This window comes from Arabidopsis lyrata (assembly GCF_000004255.2).
Source record: "Arabidopsis lyrata subsp. lyrata unplaced genomic scaffold ARALYscaffold_7, whole genome shotgun sequence".
Classification (NCBI taxonomy): Eukaryota; Viridiplantae; Streptophyta; class Magnoliopsida; order Brassicales; family Brassicaceae; genus Arabidopsis; species Arabidopsis lyrata.
In genome coordinates this window covers 11873260-11886838 of record NW_003302549.1, presented here as the reverse complement: position 1 = coordinate 11886838, position 13579 = coordinate 11873260, and the positions used below count along the sequence as shown (strand labels likewise).

General features: G+C 34.7%; 1 protein-coding gene across 1 annotated transcript; it reads left to right on the top strand.

Annotated features, from left to right (window-relative positions):
* The first annotated feature begins 299 nt into the window (after positions 1 to 299).
* LOC110226181 lies at positions 300 to 1475 on the top strand. Its single transcript, XM_021016904.1, has 5 exons — positions 300 to 426; positions 523 to 787; positions 881 to 977; positions 1079 to 1203; positions 1279 to 1475. Exons 1-5 carry the CDS (start codon positions 304 to 306, stop codon positions 1380 to 1382), a joined length of 714 nt encoding a protein of 237 aa, XP_020872563.1. The 5' UTR covers positions 300 to 303; the 3' UTR covers positions 1383 to 1475.
* The last annotated feature ends 12104 nt before the right edge of the window (positions 1476 to 13579 follow it).

Below are 13579 nucleotides of genomic sequence, written 5' to 3'. Positions count from 1 at the left end.
CGAATGATCTTATTGAGTTGGAAAATAGTTAATAGAGAAAAGATTTCATCTATATTCTCGCGGCAATAAACCTAGCATATTCTCTTTTATTCCAATAATTAAGATCACACAATATATTTAATCCTTGATCATCAAGGATTTTTTAAGATTCGCCTAAACCTAATGGAACCTACTAATTCAAACTATATAAATAGCCGCTCATTCCCATCGTCTCTATTCACACAATCTCTCATTTCCAAATAGCAATATATCAGATAATAAAATTTTCTTTATTTACCTTCACCAATGGCTTCCCAATTTGCAATGTTAAGAGATATCAGACCATACAAGACATCTTGGCGTGTCCAGGTTAAGGTGCTCCATTCTTGGCGCCAGTATACCAACAACACAGGTGAAACCCTTGAGTTGGTCCTCGCTGATTCACAGGTAAAACAACAATATATCAGAGAGTAGCATTTTATATTTCTATACATGAGCAACATCTATAAACCTAACTCTAATTCTACTTCATTATTAAAACAGGGTGTCAAGATTCATGCTTCTGTGAAGAAGGATTTGGTTGCTAAATATGTTAACAGCCTACAAGTGAATGAGTGGAAGTTCATTGAACATTTTACACTTACTCATGCAGCAGGGCAATTCAGACCAACCGGTCATCTATACAAGATGTCCTTTGTGAATGGCACTACTGTGACACGGTCTGACATTGTCTCTGATTCAAGCTACTTAACTCTGGCAAGGTTTAGCAGAATACAGAATGGCGATTTAAATCCTTACATGTTGATTGGTATGTAATGCTCTAAAATATACATTCTCATGTCTTAAATCAATTCTGTTAATTTATGTATATACTAAATGTACTGTTGTGAACCAAATATAGATGTCATGGGTCAAGTGGTGAATATTGGTGAGCTAGAGGTCCTTGAAGCTAATAACAAGCCAACCACTAAGCTTGACTTTGAGTTGCGTGATGAACAGTGAGTGATCTGATATGGTTGTTTTATTATTAAGTAACCTGAGAATTTATAGAACGAGATTTGATATGATCTAATATTTGATTACATGTTTTCTACTGCAGTGATGATAGGATGTCATGCACACTCTGGGGGGCTTTTGCTGAAAAAATGTTTCAAGCATGCCAAGCAGCTGATGGAATCATGGTGATCTGTGTTATCAGATTTGCAAAGATTAAGGCATACAAAGGTATATTACTATTTCAACCTAAGGTTTTGTAATGAATAAAGTTTTATTTGACAATTGTTCCTGTTTTCTTTCTAGGTGTTAGGAGTCTCTCTAATTCCTTTGATGCCTCACAAGTTCACATCAATCCACCTTTCCCTGAGATTGAAGCTTTCACCAGAGCGTATAAGTTTATTTTTTAAACTACTCTAAACTTATAGTTTTATTATAACTGACTGAAAATTACATTCTTTGTTTTTTCTATTAACAGTCTCCCCTCTGATGGTCTAGCCTTAACTTTCCGTAAAAGTGTTCCTAAGTTCCAGATGGTTACAGTGAATAAGGATGATGATTGTCTTCAGTTTGAAAGGAAGACAATATCAGATCTTTTTAACTCAACAGAGGTTTGTATTTGTTTGAGTTATTCATATAGCATTGTTATCTACTTTAGTGTGTGAAATCTCATTAATTACCTATACCCTGTAGATTGGAAAGGCTAGAGTTATCTGCACAATCTATGGAATTGATACAGATTGGGCTTGGTATTACTTTAGTTGCCGTAACTGTAATAAAAAGGTCACTCACATTCATTCTGGAGTGAATACTGCTTCCATGAAGAAACAAAAGCCAAAGTTTTGGTGTGACGTCTGCAGGAATGCTGTCACTAATGTTGTAGCAAAGTGAGACTTCTTTTCTTAATCTGATAATAATGCATATTTATAAGTTTGTGTTTTTTCTTTGAAATAATTACTAATATGACTTCTCTTATTGAAGGTACATGCTATATGTTAAGGTAATGGATAACACTGGTGAAACAAAATGTCTTTTGTTTGACAGTATATGCTCAGAAATTGTTGGTGAAACTGCCGCATCATTGCTAGGTGGATCATTCAATGAGGTAACATTCTATTATGTGAATTATATATGTAATTGATATATATGAAACATTCAACTGATAAGTACTAATTTCCTTATGTAGATTGAGGACCCTAATGATTTGCCTGACGTAATAAGGAATTTGGTTGGCAAGACCTTTCTCTTTCTACTATGTGTTGAGAAAGAAAACATTTGGGATGGTAAGGATTCTTTCAAGGTTTCAAGAATCCTAAACAAAGATGGACTCTTGCAAGAAGATGTCCTTGAGGAATCTGAACAATTGGTTAATCCTGCCTCAATTGTTTCTGGAGATCAGGTAACATTTTTTAACTATCTAATCTCCTTAAAATTATATCAACTATCTCTCCTACTGATAATCTCTATATTCAGTGTCTCATGTTAACAATGAGTCAAGACACGTCTGACTCATCTACTCCATCTTCCAAGCGTGTTTATGCTCCTAATCTGTCTGAGTCAGAGCAATCCTCCAGTTCTAAGAAGGTGTGCATCGAGCCTAAAGACTTACAGAAGTCAGAACTAGAATTTGAGGAGAATGGTCTGTCTCAAAATGGAGTTCCTGACAAGATCTCTGAAGTTGTGAAGGTAGAGAATGTCAAGATTGAAAGCAACAAAGGAAATGGTGTTCAAGACAGTGGTGATCTTCCTGTGACTGATAAGAAGGAGACTAGGCATGTGGCTAAAGCAGTTGGAATGAAGATCAAAAAAGAGAAATAGTGATCTAGCACCTGTTTGCTAAGCAATAAGGAATTATCATAATTCCAAGTTTTTAAAAATTTCATTGTTAGACATTTGTTGGTTTTTTACTTTGGTTTTTAATTGATGTTTCAGTTTGATTTTTTGGTTAATCTCCTCTAATAAACCTGATTCAATTTCTGTCTACTGTACCGTTGTCTTACTCAGTTATTGAAATATAATCATTAGACCTCAAAACCTAAAGCAGAACCGCTATAACATCCTTATGTTTGCTACACGAAATCTCTATTATAAACAATGATGGAAATTCTTGGAAATCGTAATATGGAAAGCACAGTTTTATATAATCATTACTATAATATTGAATAAAGATCTTTTACAGGCTAACGATTCAGTTTCCTTGATATATTATATCTAACTTTACTTATCTCAAACGGTTTCAATGATTTACAATATATAATATCTATTTTATATAGGAAATTGAATCTATTCATTGACATCTCTACACGATTCTATAAATACTCAGACTTAACCTTTAGTTTTATTCAGAAACCTAACCTTCTCTATAAAAAAAAACAGAGAAAAACTTACACTTTCTGTGATTCTAATGGGTACTATTGACTACATTTCCGATCTCAACCTGCAAAGACCTAGATGGACTTTGTACGTGAAGATTTTATCTATCTGGAATCAAGGTATAGACGCTATTGATGAACCTACGATTATGATTCTGACTGATGAAAAGGTTAGAAAATTTCTTCTATTGAACCTCTGTTTCTTAAGTCACAGATTTACTAATTTGTTTGAATCTTCACAGAGAAAACTTACTATTTAGTTCTTCTTATATGCCTAGGCCAATCAGATTGATGCATTTATCCCTCCTGGAAACTACTTATACAATTTCCGGCCAGGTCTCAAGGAGGGTCACTGGTACTACATGGCTGACTTCCATGTGGTACCATCTACTAAACCTGTTAAGTACTCCTGGAATCGTTTTGCACTAGAGTGTATATGGCCTACCACTATGTGGCCTGTGTCTCCTAGATGTAATGGAAATTTCTGGAACTTCATTCATTCTGATGAAGTTGAGTATGCTGGATTAGAGGATAAGCAACATGTGTCAGGTTCAAGTATATTTATTTCTTGATTGAAAATTAGTAAAACTTTGCTTTATTCTGACTTTAGTTAAGTATATTTGAAATTTGTTTTCAGATGCTATTGGTGTGGTCTCGAGTGTCTCTGCTATTCAAAGATTTCCATTTGTTTGTCGTCAAGGAGAGACAGACTATGAAGCCAGATTTGTTGTTGTCGAAATCAAGGATGACATGTAAGTTTTATTTTAATAGATATCTCAAATTAGTATCTGTATTGGCGATGTGGTATTGAATGCATTGAATCTGTGATCATGTAGGGGTAGGAAAACAATCTGTGTTGCAAAGGGTAGGTCCTGTCAGGCGTTTGTGACTAAATGGTTTAGGAAAATAACTTCTGTGACATACAATTATGACCCAGTTGTCATTGTCCTGCGTTTTTGGAGGGTTGCTGAGTTTGAAGGTTAGTTATTTCCTCTAAACTATATATAACTGTCAAATACATTAGACAATAACTCTAACTGGTAACTATTAACATGTTTTAATAGGTCAAAACTGTTTGATGAGTGAGTATGGTTGTTCAAGGCTTTTTCTTGATCCAACCTTTCCTGATTTGGACATTCCGAGATACATGTAAGTTGTTACCTATCAGAAGTTAAATAAGTAATCAAATGCTATGATTACTGATTGGATTAAGTAATGTTTCTCTTTTTTGAAACAGCCGTGGCTTTGCAGAACAACAAGATGATGTTCAGGATGTTGGAATGAAGTTGGAAGTGTGATGATGGGAAGCTAAGTTTGGTTCTACCAGTGGCTGCGGTTGTTTTATTATTACAAAAATACTTTCTCGGTTCTCTATTGTTTTATGTTTATGAAGACAAGTTTGTTTTAAGTTTCTTTTGACTATCAACTGCTTTATCCTTTATTTGAATTTAATGTTTATCTAATTAATCTACTCTAATGGTTATTTGTTTTATAGTAAGTTTTAGTATATGATCAATAAAATATATAATTACTGTATCAAAGTAATAATTTCATTAGATAAATTAACAAGTTTTGAGATATTTGCTAAACTATCAGTTTTGTTCAGTTTACCTTATTTGAATAGTCCATCTTCCTTATGTGCTATTGTTTGTGAATAGCAAGAATATTTCATTGCTATCTTTCCTGATACAAAAAATATAGTTAGTAATCTTATAATTACAACAATAATCACTATAATCACGGAATCAATCTTATAGTTTGGTATATTCCGCATATTATCTAAAGGTTCTCATTCATTACTTATAGAAAATAACATATCTTAGTTCCTATATCTTTGGCAACAGACAATCATTTAACAATAATAGTCAATCTACAGATATCAAAATGCTTTCTATTTAGACCTTAATCTCCTTTATATAGTTACCAAGTAGTCTAATCATCTATAGACATTCTTAGACTAAAATATGAAAAAAAAACCTCTATCTCCAACAGAAAATAATGTTCCTGAGTCTAATCCACCAAAACGTAATCGAGGAAATGAGCCTTACACTAGACTAAGGAACATTTCTCAGTTTAATCGAGAAATTATCAGGAATGGTTCTGTCCCTCTTAGTACAGCGTTTGGTAGTGCTTTTAGAGATATTACTAACCTTCCAGACCCACAAGTTAGCCCCATTGAGAACTCTGCAGATGCTAATACATCTTCATCTGCAAAACAGAACAGTAAGAATCAAGGTTAGTTTCTATAGACAAGTTTTCATTTACAATTATTTTGTTTTCATTCTCATCAAAGATAAATAAAAAATACCTTTATCTCTAAATCTTGATGAGTTTTAAAACAGGTTCACTTCGTGGAAAAATGTCCAAACCTTGCTCTCCTTACACCAGACCTAACCCATTGTTAACTCCATCTGGATTAAGCGCCATGACTAATACAAGCCAGAGTCTTTTTAGCAGAACACCTACAACTCCAATAATGCCTCCACCTTCTGTAACACCAAAGAGAATAGGTGGTTAGATTAATTAAATTCCACATATGAATAATTTTTACAACAATTATGGTATGATAATGTTTTAAATAGAGAAGTATATTGTATAAGTAATAAGTTTAATATCTGTTGTAGGTGTTCAATACACTGGAAATCCATCATGTATAACCAACCTCCAGACATCAAGCTTTGTTTCTCATAGAATAAATTTGCCAAGGAAAAACTTAGATATTGATTTTACAAATGCAGATACCTCTTCTTCATCTAAAGGTAACAGTCTTTACTGTATTGTTTTTCGCTTGGAAACAAAATGTAATTAAGAGGCATGTCTTAACCTATTTTCCTGTTTTGTATTCTCAAGGTCAGAATACAACTCAAGTAATAGATAATGAAGATAGTGATTATAGCCAAGATGATGAAATGTATGATGATCCTGAGTTTGGTAATGTCAGTGAAGATGAGACACTAGCTCAAAGCTATGATCTTAGTTGCAGTGAAGGTGAAGATGAAGTAGTCGATAACAATGAAATGTCAGTTTCTGACGAGGAACAGATTGAAATGATGTCACACATAACTGAAGTCTCATCTCATACCAATGATTTGGCAAGATCATCTATTGAGTTTGTTCAGCAAGAAACACATGAAGGAAATGTGCCTCCGAAAAGAAAAAAGAAAAGAAAATCAAAAAAGAAAAACAAACCAATAAGTAAATTTTCTATCCCTTCCCAGTACTTTTTTTAATTTTTGGTAATTCTGAATATGAAACTTATGAGAAACATATTTATGTTTTTCAGCTTATCTTGATCATGGTGACCCTACTTACTCGTGTAAGTATTGTGGTGCATTGATGTGGAATGCTGAAAGAATAAACAAAAAAGTTAAAACGACAGAGCCTACATTTACACTATGTTGTGGTCAAGGTTCTGTTAAGCTGCCTTTTCTTAAAGAGTCACCAGAATTGATCAAGAAACTTCTGACTGGGAAAGATCCTCAAAGTAGGAATTACAGAAAGCACTTGAGAATATGGAATATGGTTTTCGCAATGACCTCACTAGGTGGGAAAGTAGATAAGTCTATACCTAAGGGTAAAGGTCCAAGCATGTTTCGTTTACAAGGAGGTAACTATCATTTGATAGGCAGTTTGAAACCTGCAGAAGGTGATTATGCGAAGTATTCACAACTCTATATAGTAGATACTGAGAATGAAGTAGATAACAGAGCAACTGTTATTGGGTTAGTATTATTTCTACTTAACAGGCTTATTCAATTCTTATGTATTTCTATGTTGTGGTATACTCAATCATGGGCATCTTTTTTTTTTTTAATGTAGCAAGGGGAAAGAATCATCTAGAAGAGGAAGCAAGGATATACTGAACAAAGAGACAATTGAAGCCATTATGAAAATGCTCAATGAAGTTAATCCTTATGTCAAGAATTTTAGAATTGCCAAGGAAAGATTTGGGGTAGTTAATCCCCAACCATTTCATATGAGGATATGCTCTGGTCGTAAAGGTGCTGATGGAAGGACTTACAGCATGCCTACGACTTCGGAGGTTGCAGCGTTAATCCCAGGAGACTTTACAGAAGGTATGCCAAACCGTGATATAGTTCTTCAAGAAAGGACTACAGGCCACCTAACCAGGATTAGCCAGATTCATATTTCTTATCTGGCTCTTCAGTATCCTCTGATTTTCTGCTATGGTGAAGATGGTTACACCCCAGGTATAGAGAAATGTTATAAGGGTAATAACCAGAAGAAGAATAAGTGTATTAGTATGCGTCAGTGGTTTGCATTCCGTATTCAGGAGAGGCCAGGTGAGTGCCATACTCTTCTACTGTCGAAGAGGTTGTTTCAGCAGTTTCTTTGTGACGCTTACACCACTATTGAATCAAATCGTCTATCCTACATAAGGTTCAATCAGTCTAAGCTTAGATGTGAGAATGCAAACTCACTAAAAGAAGCTGCTGACTCTGGTGTAACAAATATGGAAGAAGAAGGAAATCAGATTTTGATTCCAGCATCTTTTACTGGTGGTCCAAGGTATATGGTTCAGAGTTATTATGATGCTATGGCCATATGTAAACATTATGGTTTCCCGGATTTATTCATCACGTTTACATGTAACCCTAAGTGGCCTGAGATAACAAGATATGTCACAGCTAGAGGGTTAACTGCTGAGGATAGGCCAGACATTGTTGCTAGGATATTCAAAATCAAGTTGGATTCTCTGATGAACGATCTAACAGAAAAGAAGATGCTTGGAAAGACTGTCGCATGTAAGTTGTCTGACTACTTCCAATTCTGTGACAATAAACTGAGACTATTTCAATATTTTCACACTATATTCTATGTTATGCAGCTATGTATACTGTAGAATTCCAGAAAAGAGGCCTTCCACATGCTCACATTCTTTTATTCATGGATGCTAAAAGCAAACTTCCAACAGCAAGCGATATTGACAGGATGATATCTGCTGAGATTCCAGATAAAGAAACAGAACCAGAGCTTTATGAGGTTGTTAGTAATTCAATGATTCATGGCCCATGTGGTGCAGCAAATATGAGTTCTCCATGTATGGTGGATGGCCAGTGTTCTAAATCGTATCCTAAAAAATTTGAGGATATCACCAGGGTAGGCGCTGATGGTTTTCCTATCTATAGAAGAAGGCGCTCTGACCACTATGTTGAGAAATGTGGAATTAAATGTGATAATAGGTATGTCGTTCCATACAATAAAAAACTATCAGTTAGGTATGGTGCTCACATTAACGTTGAATGGTGTAATCAAACTGGGTCTATTAAATACTTATTCAAGTATATAAATAAAGGCCCAGATAAGTTAGCATTTGTTGTGGAGCCTGTCAAGCCACCACCAACAGATAATGGCTCACACGTAAATCAAACAGCTAATGGATCAGAACCATTACCAGAGGAGAAAAAGAAGAATGAAATAAAAGATTATTTTGATTGCAGGTATTGTATCCTAATTTTGCTCTTTCTCAGTTTATTTCTGTGATTGGTCAGTCTGGATCCTGAAATGGATTTGTTTATTATTCAAAATTGTAGATATGTGTCAGCATCTGAAGCAATTTGGAGAATTTTTAAGTTTCCGATACAGCATAAATCAACACCTGTTCTGAAGCTATCTTTTCATGTAGAAGGAAAGCAACCAGCTTATTTTAAAGGAAAAGAGGTGATATCAGATGTTTTGGACAGAATTCTCAATCGAGATTCTCAATTCATGGCATGGCTAACATTGAATAGGAATGATGGAATTGGAAAAAATGGAAAGCGTGCTCGAGAACTCCTATATGCAGAGATACCTGCATATTTTACATGGGATGGAACTAATAAGCTGTGGAATAAGAGGTCTAGAGGATGGTCCTTAGGTCGGATTAATTATGTTCCCAGGAAGCTAGAAGATGAATATTTTCTACGAGTCCTTCTTAACATCGTCAGAGGTCCTACATGTTTTGATGACATTAAAACATATAATGGTGTTGTCTATCCAACTTACAAAGAAGCATGTTTTGCACGAGGAATTCTAGATGATGACCAGGTGTTCATTGACAGTCTGGTTGATGCGAGTCAATTCTGTTTTGGTGGTTTTTTGAGGAATTTCTTCGCTATGTTGCTACTATCTGATTCCCTATCTAGGCCAGAATATGTTTGGGAACAGACGTGGCATTTGCTAGCAGAAGATATTCAACAGAAGAAGAGAAATGAGTTTGACAATCAAGGTGAGATAAATAATGAAATTGCTTAAGTTATATCATATCCATTTTCTCAGTTAAATAAGCAATGATTCTATTTTTTTCTTGACATTGCCATTTATTTTATATGCAGATTTGAATCTGACAGAGGCAGAAATTAGGAACTACACACTTCAAGAACTAGAAAAAATGATGTTGTCTAATGGAGGTACTCTTGAAGATATACAAAACTTTCCTAAGCCAACTAGAGAAGGTATAGATAATTCTAACCGTTTGATTGTTGATGAAATGAGGTATGACCGTACATCATTGGCTGAAAAGCATGCTGAGTGGATAGATATTATGACACCGGAGCAGAGAGGTGTTTATGATGAGATTACCACTGCAGTATTCAATGATCTAGGTGGAGTGTTTTTTGTGTATGGATTTGGAGGTACAGGAAAAACTTTTATTTGGAAAACACTTTCAGCTGCTATTAGATCTAAAGGAGATATAGTTCTAAACGTGGCTTCAAGTGGTATCGCTTCTTTGTTGTTGGAAGGTGGAAGGACTGCTCATTCAAGGTTTGCCATACCTCTTACACCTGATAGCAGTTCAGTGTGCAGGATAAAGCCGAAGTCTGATCTTGCTGATCTGATAAAGAAAGCTTCTCTTATTATATGGGATGAGGCACCTATGATGAGCAAGTGGTGTTTTGAATCTCTAGATAAGAGTTTTTGTGATATCATTGGTAATAAAGATAGCAAAGTATTTGGTGGAAAGGTTGTTGTCTTTGGAGGTGATTTTAGACAAGTTCTACCTGTTATCGCTGGTGCAGGCAGGGCTGAGATTGTGATGGCAGCTCTTAATGCGTCTTATCTTTGGGATCACTGTAAGGTTCTAAAGCTTACTAAGAACATGAGGCTACTTAAGAAGGATTTGAGTGTAGAAGAAGCAAAAGACATCAAAGAATTCAGTGATTGGCTTCTAGCTGTTGGTGATGGTAGAATTGCGGAACCTAATGATGGTGAGGCTCTAATTGATATACCTGAAGAACTTCTGATTACCGAAGCAAAAGATCCAATTGAATCCATTACTCGTGAGATATATGGAGATCCAGCTATGTTAAAAGGTACTGAAGATCCAGTATTTTTTCAAAAGAGAGCAATTCTGGCGCCAACCAATGATGATGTACACACAATCAACCAATATATGTTAGACAAGTTGGAGGGTTAGTCATAGCTTACTAGCTATGTGAAATTATTTCCTTCAAGTCTTTCTTACAGCTAAAAGGTTTTTTTTATTTTTTCAACAGGTGATGAGCAAGTTTTTTACAGTGCTGATAGTATTGATCCTGAAGATTCCGATTCACTTAAAAATCCTGTTATCACACCAGATTTCTTAAACAGTATCAGGCTACCAGGTTTGCCACACCATGCTTTGCGTCTGAAGATTGGTGCTCCAATAATGTTACTCAGGAATATTGATCCTAAAGGTGGTCTATGCAACGGTACTCGGCTTCAGGTAACTCAGATGACCCCACGTGTTCTTCAAGCAAGAGTTATAACCGGAGACAGAATTCGTGATATTGTTTTGATTTCATTAATCAATATTACACCATCCGATACAAAGCTACCTTTTCGGATGCGTAGAAGACAGTTCCCAGTATCACTAGCATTTGCCATGACTATCAACAAGAGTCAGGGACAATCACTAGAGAGGGTTGGACTCTATCTGCCTAAGCCAGTGTTTTCTCATGGGCAACTATATGTTGCTTTATCTAGGGTTACCTCAAAGACAGGTTTGAAAATTCTGATTCTAGACAAAGAAGGGAAGATTCAAAAGCAAACAACTAATGTTGTTTTCAAAGAAGTTTTTCAGAATATTGACTCATAATGCTTCTTGCATTATTTGTCAAACAATCTTATCAAAGAAGGTATGTTTAGTTTACCATTTTATTTTATAATATAATTGCTTTATGGTAAGCAAAACCCCCAGTCAATCAATCATATATTTGACTAACAATCTACTTACCTTTTCACAGATTCAATGTCTCATGGTTCAAAAGAAAGTAACAACCAATCAATCGACTTTCAATTCCAGTTATTGTGCTAACTATATTTGACTTCTTTAAACACTCTTACTTTCGTCATATTTGGTTATGTCTTTCTTTTTATGTATTGAATAAAGTACAATCAATCAAGCAGATGCACAATCATTTAGTTTTCTCATTTTTACTCAATTAATCTTAGCTTAACATCAATGAAAATGTTGTAGATGTTTATAAACTACATTTCAGTGAGAAGAAAGTGTAAACTAACCTTGCATAGATGCGGATGTAGATTTTATTCTCCTTGGTTTCAGGTTTTTGTCCTGATGTCTTCTGATGGTAGAAGCTTCCTATTCAATATACAGCAAGGGTTAGATACTTCAAAATAATCATCATAAAGTCCTTTATGCCGCCCAAAATCACTAACTGTACTCTTACCTTCTCTTCATTTTTTGATCTGCTTATGCTAAGTTGAGGAGTTTCTAACTTTCAATTAGTCGGATTCTATGTTAATTCCTAGACAAACACACATTAATCGATTAGCTAATCAGTACAGTTGCTATGTCATTAAAAGTTTAGCTGTGCTCAGAACACTGAAAATCATTTGAGTTACAAACTATTGAATATACTTTTGTCAGAATAAAAATTGAACTTACAGTTTCAACTCGCTTGAATAAGAGGTCCCAGAAGCAAGTTCCGATAACCCTCGATTCCAATTGCTGCGGAATCTTATCCAAGCTGTTATCAGTAGCATCAACAATCCTCTACGCATTTTCCGAAATTGACAAAATGGGTCAGTTTAAGACTGTCAGTTAGAAAAGGAGCCAAAATAAAGATACTAAATTGTAGCAGACAGATATCGAGTGAGAAAGATACCGGAGAAGCGCCGTTCGAAGCCATGTTAATTGGGATCGACGATTAAGGAAAGATCTATGGTCGATTAAAGGTGAATAATCGCTGATTGACCAAACGAGAGAAGAAGTGGTTTTAAGGTTTTGTTTGGTTTAGGTTTTGAGCTGAAGAAGACGAGATTAAAGAAGAAGATGAAGAAAATGGAGAAGAAGATGAAGAAAATGGAGAAGAAGAAGTTAGGTTGATTGTCTTTCGCGGAATTGAAAATGACCCGTCTTCACTCGATTACGTTTTCTCTGAGGATTAAAGGAAAAATCTATGGTCGATTAAAGGTCAATAATCGCTGATTGATTGATCGAGAGAAGAAGTGGTGTTAAGGTTTTGTTTGGTTTAGGTTTTGAGCTGAAGAAGACGAGATTAAAGAAGAAGATGAAGAAAATGGAGAAGAAGATGAAGAAAATGGAGAAGAAGAAGTTAGGTTGATTGTGTTTCGCGGAATTGAAAATGACCCGTCTTCACTGTACCAACGAGATCAAATCTGTGTTAACCGGTCGGTACGTTACCGGTTCAGATCAACTAATCCGACCGGTTCTTTTGCATTTTTTTTTTTTGCCCAGTAACATTAAAGGACTTTGTTGTCTACAGCCCAGCATGTATGAGAGGTTACCTTATTTTGTATTAACATGTTAATTATGTTATTAAGTTCAATATATATCATGCAAACTAATTAATTAAAACATATTATTATCTCAAACAATAAGTTTTTGCATATGAAAAAAACTATTCACAGCCATATTTACATGATCAAAAATTAATTTTTCCTTAATAAAATCAAACTATCGTGCAATTTATATTGATTAAAATTATTTAAATCCTTCACATCTAAATAAATCATATAATACAAGATATCTAAAATCTGAGAATTATATTACGAATGCAAACAGATTGACGATTAATATAAAAGGAAATAATTTTTCTGTAATCATTTATATGTTAAATGTCAATCTGTTTGCATTCATAATATAATTCTCAGATTTTAGATATAAATGATTAGACGATTAATATAAAAGGAAATAATTTCTCTGTAACACATATGACTCGATTAAAACATGTTATACACAAATAATATCGATAACTTATAACACAATCCCA

What these genes read in the sequence shown, in the direction of transcription:
- LOC110226181 (XM_021016904.1), top strand. Translation starts at nt 304, where the DNA reads ATGTTAAGAGATATCAGACCATACAAGACATCTTGGCGTGTCCAGGTT. An exon ending in AAATCCTTACATGTTGATTG is followed by an intron (nt 788 to 880) that starts GTATGTAATGCT and finishes AACCAAATATAG; the next exon opens with ATGTCATGGGTCAAGTGGTG. An exon ending in AAAGATTAAGGCATACAAAG is followed by an intron (nt 1,204 to 1,278) that starts GTATATTACTAT and finishes TTTTCTTTCTAG; the next exon opens with GTGTTAGGAGTCTCTCTAAT.